We start from the raw sequence: 9073 nt of genomic DNA on the forward strand, positions 1-9073 counted from the left end.
AAAAATGTGCAAGAGATGGGTACAGTAATGCATCAGCCTTCCTAGCAATGTAATAGATAATGAAGTAGGGAAGGTTGGAGAGAGAGACATGCAGATAAGGGAGGGATCTTGAACAGCTTTTAAAGCGAAACCTTTTAACCCTTAATACTTAATACTTAAGAAATATAATGTTCCATTAAGTCCCCACATGAATGTAAGCCGTAGAAAATGGAAGCAAATGAGGTGGAGAAAGCAATGCAGAATAGAGGAAGGCAAGTGAAAAACCTTTATAATTAAAAAACATTTCAACCTAAATAAATTTTTATTTAAGGTAATTTTACATTGACTTGCTACGTTGTGTTACAAACAGTTTGCACTGGTAGTAATCACTGTTTTTTGTTCTTTGGCACAGCTTATGCAAAATGCTTGAGGTGGAGAGGCAAAATCAGAAAAGACCAGCAGACTACAATAAACAAGTGCAATTGACAGCACAGTGATTAAAAAGATACAGAACACAGCGGAGTATCAAAATATAAATTGGATACTTGGGATTCCAAACGGCATTTGGGAAAAAAATGCTTTTAAAAGATGTTAAAATAGTTCTTCAATGTTATAATGAGGAATATTCCTTTTGTACATCGGAAGTCATAATGTCACTTAACAATCACGAACCACAGCCAAGTGTGACAAACAGAAGCCAGCAGCAGCCTTCTTATTCTGTGCACAAAGTTTCTCATTATATCTCACTAAAAGAGCAAAATAATGAGGAATGGGTGGTCGTAAATTCCACTAAAATGTGTGTCTTGTGTAAGGGAATTGCTCCCTGTAGTGGTTGTTCTAACTGTTCCCAGAAGAACAATTTCCAGAGCTGATTAATTATTAAACCCTTTTTAATAAGGACTTCCAGCTTCTTGGGTGATTGTTCATTTACGCCGTGTATTCTTTTTCTTCTGCTTCCACTAAAGAAGTCTCATCGCCAGACGGTGATCTAAATGGAGGGTGGTACTCAAATGATGTAAACGAAGTGGAGCTGAAGTAATTTTTCTGATGCAAGAACCAGACCACAGCTGATATCCCGATAATGATCAGAACACTCAGAATAACTAGTGCCGAGAACAGAGGTCGATTATCTTTACCTGAAAGGGACAAAACATTTTTTTTAAAAGGATGCAGTTCAAAAGGATGTCATCATTGTAGACCCCACAAACATTATGCACTTAGCCAAAGGAAGCCTTTAGTACAAACTGTTTACCCAAGTCTTACAGTGACCTTAAGGCCTGAAGGCAACTAAATTTAATTCAGCCTTAATTTGTGATTTATTATACTTAAATAATCTGGTCCACTGCATATATATATATGTATGTACAAATGTGAGATATAAATATTTTCTGAAAAAAAGTACCTGTAAAACTTTGAGACCAGAAAGAAAAAAAAACACAATTTGTCTATTTTATCACATACTGTACAAGGTAAATAACATAATCTAATAAGATTTCCCAAACTGTGATGCTGACTTTCCTGAGCAAGACTTTTAAAGCACTTTCAGAAAACTTCACAGAACATTTTAGGGAGATTGGAAACCCCGTTATACAAGAGGCCTTGATGATAACTATTAACCGAGCTTGTGTTGTTAACACACCGATAACCTTGGACCAGACATTTCTGAATACAAAAAGCATACTCTTACTGTTACTCTGAGCGCTTTCACAGACAACACCGTGTTCAGGGTCGTCCTCACAGCTCACTTTCACCCACTTCCCTGAGCTGGTGTGTAAGGCCGCACAGACATCAATCAAAGCCAGGTCTGTGGAGCTATTGTCCCAGTTGTTTAAAACTACATCCGTTTTATCAAACCACTTCAGAGAATCACCTGCTCAGAGAAAAAAGGGAATGAGTGCACTCTACATAAAAGATCCACTACAAAAATGACTGTGCCTTTAAATTGTTTTGTTTTTTCTCCCTACAAGGTCACTGGATCCCCTGTTTATCTGGTGCGTGGAATAAGATAAAGGAATGCAGAGGCTCAAAAAAAGGCCTTGATTTTCTGGAGCTCATGAAATTGATCTGGAAACAACAAGCAGCTGCTCTGTCAGTTTTTTCACCAAGATAGAAATGCAGTTTTCTTTTATGATGTCTTGGGTATTGCCAAATGCATGAGGAGTAAAGTAACCACTATTATATCAAATTTGAAACAACAATAACAAAAAGAATGGTACAGTACTTTACTCATGAAGAAACATATGGTCCACAAATATAGAGGTTATTTTATTCCAAACCATAGGTAAAATAAGGGAAAAAAACAGTAATGGGTATATCACCTTGTTTAGAAATATCTGACCTGGCACATGAGATTAGGTTCAACATTACTCTGTTTATAACTGGTTTTATTTTTTGTACTGTTAAAAATTAGATTTTTGTACCTCGTGACTATCGGGTAGATAATGAATGCAAGGAATGACTTGCCCATCCTTTAGGGTATTGGTACTACTTGTGGCTTAACATTAGCACTTTCAGCTTAGCACTAGCACTTTCTGTGTGTTTTGATCCAACCGAGCTTCCAAATACTTCACTGACAACTAAGTGAACATAAGAATGGTTACAAAGAGAGAGAGGCCACTCATTCGACCTAACATATTTTGTTTCCAATAGCTAAGTGATAGGCATTTCTTTAAGTAAGTCATGGTGTCAGCTTTGCCAGTTTTGTAGGGTAGCTTAACTCCCATAACCTTACTATGTTTCCACTTGTGTCCTCTGGTTCATTTTTTTAATGGTTGATTCTGAAGACCTTCAATAGATTGACACTGTAGATAGCCTTAAGCATTCTGAATGCTTAAATCAGGTCTCCTCAAATTCTTCACTGTTCAAGTTTATAAAGATAGAGTTATCCGAGACTGAGTAGGATATTCCTTTTCTGGGAATAATTCCAGAGCCTAAAACCTTTTTAAATTGTTATCAGATAAAATCACCTAGAATGAAACCCAGAGAACACATGGGTCCCCAGAAATTAGGTCAATTTCAATAAAATAAATTCAGGAAGTCAAAAAATAAAACTACCCACACGGGAATACAAGGACATCAACCATCTTAGTTTCAGTAAGAAGGCCTTGATCTTACGTAATGTAAATTGTGTTTTCTATAGTACTGTTTTCCAAAGAACATTAACTTCCTGATTTTGTGAAGCCTCGAAATAAAATTATTTTCTGAGTTGAAAAGGCACAAAAGCAATATCTAGAAATTACAGGCTGATACGAAATTAACTTTTTTTTCCCTTCAAAACTCCATTTTCTGATGCTTGTTGACCTCAACCTTACCAAAATAATCCCTAAGTCCTCCCCTGAGACCAGAAAACAAAATCCAAACAAAACAAAACTACTTGGTGAACTGAGCAGGTTCAATGGTAAAAGAACCAAATCAGAAATGAACCACTAGTCACCTGTTCTGCTTGTTCTAATCAACCTGGGACATATCAAATATGGGGGAAAGGGAATTGAAAAAACTAGATAAAAATAAATTAAAACAGTTTTCTGAACAAAGTAATGTGTGAGTAAATTACACATAACTTGCATTATCACTAACCCTTCCAGGTCATTTAATACTTTTTCATATAGTAATTTTCATTAATGTCATTTAATGTTTTTTACTTACTGTCACTATCATAGAACATGCCCAACCACACATTTATTTGGTCTTTCCACACAAAGGAGCTGTATTTAACAATGAAATTATTCTCTTCAATAGTGTTGATGCTCAGAAGACCTGTCAAGTAAAATTTTAGAAAATAACATATTGCCAAAAAGAAGGTTCAGTTTTCTTCAGTTAATATTGCAAATTTTAAAATAATCAACTAATCCTGAAAATTAATTCTATAATTCCAAATCTCTTCATAACAGAATGTAAAAATTGTTCTTAGATTTTTATAGCATATGGCTACATTTAACTGTAAGAAGTCATTTCAATATGGCTGCACTTCCAGTAAAAAAAATGTATAAAACACATTGCAGTCCAATGTGAAATAAAATATGGATTGAAATAAAATATTCACATTTCCTGTGTTTTCTCTCTAAACGATAAGAGGAGTATTGTGCCTAATTATGAAACATTAAAAAATCCCACTATGTCCAGCTGTATAATGAACTTTCCAGTCTTATAGTATTAGAGTGAAACAATAATGGTACCATATTCCTTGCAGATATGTTTTGCATCTTCAATTGTGTAGCTCTTTGCAATGTCATCTTGTCCATGAACAAAATAATAACAACTGTTTTCAAAAGGAACCCAGGTGTGTCCATCTGCAGGGCAATCTGTGGAGATAATTCAGAGTTCAGGCATTAACAGTTTTGTATCTCTTATGGTTTGTGGTATACCAGGTTATTCTTAAACAACTTATGGCAGATTATACTTTTAAACACTTTTATGCTTAGTTTAGTATTCAGAAGATGAAATGACCATCTTACTGCAGTAAAAAACAATCCTGAACCACTGTATATATACTGTATAATATATCATATTACCAAAAAACGCTCAGTGTTGCAGACTCCAATACTTGTATTCTGGTTGTAATTACCTAGTAACATTAAATGAAATAATCACAGCACATTATAAACACTTATCATTAAAGACAGTATTTTCTATGCTCTGATTCATTGCTGATTACAAGAGTATGAGCATTTTGCACATTTGAAATCTGAGCCAGGAGAGGGTTTAAATGATTATGACATGCATGTAATCTGCAGTATACTGTATGTGCAACATTCAGTGGAGTGACTATTGAGAACACACATCATCGGCATATTCACAGGTTTGCTCGTACTGATCATCTTTGAACTGAATGCGCTAGACATAAAAAGGAGACTGTATTACACAATGATAACATTGTGGAGTTTCAGTCATGTGGGGTGTTTTCAAAATCACAACAACAAAGAGCTATCACGGTTCCCACAAAAGGAACTTCAAAGGTACACTAAAGGTACAAGTTGCACTTGTGTTCTTACTGATATTCTCTTCCCTTAAGCCACGTGGCTGTCGCTAAAAAAGGGTCAAAAATCAAAAGTTTGAAAAGACACATTCTGCACGTGAATTTATCCTGTTCCTTGCATTTAATGCCCAAAACAATGATACCTTTAGCCATACTGTAGAGGTAATTGTCATGCTATCCCACAAACGACACAAGACTTGCTCATTTTATGCGCCATTTCAGGAGAATGTGAGAAAAAGAAAAATACTGGAAATTTAAACAACAGATTCACTGTAGACACATTTAAATTGCTTAGAAACATTATTTTAAATGTTTCTGACTAATTGGGAGAGATTTGGGTGACTTTTGAAACACCATATTTGTAGGCATGTTTTTTGATACAGTATGTGTGTTCCCAAAGGGCCCGACCTAGGGTTAGGGTTTCAATAAGAACTAGACCTTTTCTGATTAATTTTATATGCTTTAGGATGCATTTGAAATGTACAGGTGCAGCCATTCAAAATGTATGGTACAAACCCATACTCCGGGCAACCATGCGTATGCCACCGCCCCATACCGCAGTACGTGATTGGCTGGCCAAAATGACCGACAGGGGCATTGGTCGGTAGTGGAAAGATTTAATCACTTAATCTCTTTTTTAATCCACTTAGTATTGAATATTTATATGGAATTTTACAACTAAAGGGACATTTTATTAGCTGAGCATAAAAAGAAGAGGAGCATAATGCATCTGAAGGTCATAAACAATATTAATTTAGGAACATAAGCATATTATGTAAACTGTATATTGTTGGTCTTGGTAGTTTAAAGAAAAAATACATGCCAGTATTCCATTTCTCCCTAAACATTTTAAGCGTCAAAGACTTACATGTGGTTATTTTTACGCGCTCCTTCTGACAATATTACTGTACATTTATAAACTTTGTGAAAATTGATTGTTTTAAGCTTTTCTGAAAATAAGCTCGTTATCAGATTAAACAAAAGCATACTTTTAGAATTGGATTAATAGGGTATATAATATGGATTTGCGTATCTAAATAAATTAATAACAGTATAACTATAATAACATATAGTCATGTTGCACAAACAGTAGTATAAGACCTTCCATTGATATGTGCTTGTCACATGACTGCTTTGGTAGCGTGATAGGTTAAATGACTGATTTATGATTTAAGGTTGAGTGTTCAAAACCAGCTGTCGCCATCACTTTTCTTTTAACAAACTTTTCTTAAAAAAACTAAAATATCAAATATTATTGGCACTATATTATATTTTTTATATTTCTAAATATCACAACATGTTCGTACTGTATGTACACAGTGGTACCGCAGAGCGTAGGGCGCAAATCCACATGAGCCTGAAAGCCCTACATTAATGTTGTGCATTTGGCTGGCACTGTGCGGTTATTGCGTCTCTCTCTCTTTGTCTATACTGTTTGTAAACAAACCGGTTTCAAAAGTATTTTCAAAGTAGAATAAGGGCAAGTCCACCTTTCCCCACTGACATGTTTTCATAAAAAAAACAGATTCACAATGCAAAGCTGTGTCAGTCTTCTGTGTAAATAAAATCGGGTTGAACACCATGGGTGCTGTTTTTAAGACACTACTGAGTAAAGTATAGGAATTTTCCTATAAACAGTACAGTTTACATAATATGTTTATGTTCCTAAATTAATATAATTTATGAGCATGTGAAAGGCATGGTGAATCGGAAATTCTCAACACTTACTTTGTATGATTGGAAACGAATACGTGATCGGATCAACTAAATGCTGTGGTGTTACTTTTTGTCAATGAAAAAATAAAGTATTTTCGTTTACAAAGACAATTACAAAGAATGTGGACCAGGGTAATACTTTGAGTTTACAGCTTGTACAAGCTTTTATAGTATTAGTGATATCTTCATAAAATATTTCTGCATAATTAAAATATTTGTGTTAAAGGTGGTAGGTTGTGTACTTTTGTCCAACTGAGCAATCTTGCTTTCATAAAATATTCCAACTTTTTAATGTATAATGATTAACATGCTGTAAAGCACAGTTTAAATTTAAAAGATTTAAGAGTATACAACTTAAATTCTTAACTGAATAAAGACTGTCCCTCAGCAGTGATCGGGATTCGAAACCAGGTGTTTTCTAGTGACAGCTCCACCTGCCAGTTTTACAAGGTGTTTCCGGATACTATTAACATAATCAAATTCGAATCTAATTTGCATATGGTAATCGCAGTATACCGCGACATGCCCACCGCGTTGTACCGCAGCATACCCCCCTTGTTTTAGATGGCTGCATCTGTAGGAAAAGTGTTGTTTGGTTGTTTCCTTCAGAAAACAATTTGGCCAGATTTTGTAGACTGTTAAATTTGCATGATGACAGAGGACATGGTACAAAACCTCTCAAGGCATAAAGAACAACATAAAGCAAAAGACTAACCCCCTGTTATCTCAGGTGTAAACATTTGTGAGACATAATTTTGCAAATGTTTGGTTGTGTCCAGTAAGATTCGTCAGGCAGGGTCCATCAAATGATATACAAGGCCTTTATTAAGGACCTCCTAATCTCTGTGGGACGAAAACGTTCAGATATCATTGCTAATATTGGTGACAGCACATAGCAACAAGTGACTAAAGCTAAGTACTTTGTGCACTGACACTAATAAACATTCACACCACCCTTTGATATCAAAATGTGATTGTTAGTTTTAGAAAACAGAAATCTAAGTATATGTCTCTTCCAAAGAGGCCAAAGTAACAATTTCTCAAATGTCTCAAAAGTGTTTCTTCATAAATTGAGTATTATTTTAAATGGCATTCGATACTTATGTTCTGACTGCAGGTAATGAATGCATCTGCAAATACAGCTCAATTGGTTTCAAAAACTGGAAAATACCAAAACTGCCCTTAGTCATTTAGTTGCTTAATGATGCAGAAAGACAATATTTGTCATATATAAAAAAAACGAGTCTGTACTAATCCTCAAAAATGTCAAACTAATTTACTGATTTCTAATTTACTAAACCAAACTATTTGTCAAAAACTGCAAGCGAGAAAAATGTATTTAGTCTTTAACCCTGTTCAAGGCCGTCTCTAGCCTTTTTACTATTATAAACAACGATAAAAGTTTAATAAGTAGCAATAGCAAAAGGCACAGCTCTTAATATATGTAGTGTTGTTAAATCGGTATAACATGATTAAAAATACCTGTAACAATAGGTGGAAAATAAAGGTTTTACTTTTCATGCTGTAATCACAGTACAAAGTTAACTAAAATTCAAGTTCTAATCAGCATAGTGACGCAACATTTTAGTGCATGTATTACATTTCTAAACCTACCAATACAGTGGAAATAATATATAGTCGGGAAGAGTGCATTTCAGTTTGTAATTTACAATTTAGTGCAGAGGTGGTAGTACAACAATAATAAGATACGTTTTATTATATTTATAAAAACACGACTAAAACATTACAATTTACATATTTATATTTTTTAAATTATCTGCAGTTTATGAGTCAGCTTTTTGGTTCCTTTCTAAATAATCAGGAAAAATACACACTTACCAGCCGCAACAGAATAATCCCAAAGCAGAAAAATAACACTCGAGCACAAGCGAAAAAAGCTATGCCGCTTTACAGACTCCATGTTTTTAAAGATTTTACAAACGCCAAGTTTTTCATCCGCTTGAAACGTAATCTTCAGGCGTCAACCAGTCATATGATTTATGAACAACTTTGCACAAATAACTTTCGACAGAGCTGTTGCACCGATTAATAGGAGTTAATTTTGCGACTGTTCCGTTTGTTGTAATACTGGAGGTTGAAAACTAAGAAACTTTATTTACAAACTATTATCTCGAACTTTAAATATTGTAGATAAAACAACACAAAAAGTAGCATTACTCCATACTGCCACAGCTCCCCCACTAGCCTTGAAGTGCACGAAAAAAGCAGTTATCTGTAATAAAAGACGCTTTTCGCCACTTTTCTCTGTGCTGTGCAAGATAAAGATTTTCGGGCGTCGTTAAATTGCACTGAGGCGTTCTCTGAGCGAATTGAAAATCTGAACATACAGTATGTGCATATTACGACCACAAAAGTGCTTTACCCCCACTCCTCCTACTGGAA

At 34.8% G+C, this 9073-nt stretch overlaps 1 protein-coding gene across 2 annotated transcripts; it reads right to left on the reverse strand.

The window, feature by feature from the left end:
* Window positions 1-282: 282 nt before the first annotated feature.
* On the reverse strand, window positions 283-9073 carry LOC107078793 (CD302 antigen-like). Of its 2 annotated transcripts, none has more exons than XM_015358902.2 (5): window positions 8510-9073; window positions 4155-4280; window positions 3625-3735; window positions 1667-1849; window positions 283-1115 (listed from the first exon to the last, which is right to left on the reverse strand). In XM_015358902.2, the coding sequence occupies exons 1-5, from the start codon at window positions 8589-8591 to the stop codon at window positions 907-909; spliced, it is 711 nt and encodes a 236-aa protein (XP_015214388.2). In that variant the 5' UTR covers window positions 8592-9073; the 3' UTR covers window positions 283-906. The 2 variants fall into 2 exon arrangements, with proteins under 2 accessions (XP_015214388.2, XP_015214390.2); XM_015358904.2 differs by lacking the exon at window positions 8510-9073 and adding an exon at window positions 7386-7485.

This window comes from Lepisosteus oculatus, chromosome 12 (assembly GCF_040954835.1).
Source record: "Lepisosteus oculatus isolate fLepOcu1 chromosome 12, fLepOcu1.hap2, whole genome shotgun sequence".
Taxonomy (NCBI): Eukaryota; Metazoa; Chordata; class Actinopteri; order Semionotiformes; family Lepisosteidae; genus Lepisosteus; species Lepisosteus oculatus.

Excerpts from the sequence above, each read along its gene's own strand:
- LOC107078793 (XM_015358902.2), bottom strand. The coding sequence starts at position 8,591 with ATGGAGTCTGTAAAGCGGCATAGCTTTTTTCGCTTGTGCTCGAGTGTT. Across the intron at positions 4,281-8,509 it reads GGATTATTCTGTTGCGGCTG|ATTGCCCTGCAGATGGACAC; the intron begins GTAAGTGTGTAT and ends TTATCTCCACAG. Across the intron at positions 3,736-4,154 it reads ACATATCTGCAAGGAATATG|GTCTTCTGAGCATCAACACT; the intron begins GTACCATTATTG and ends TTTACTTGACAG.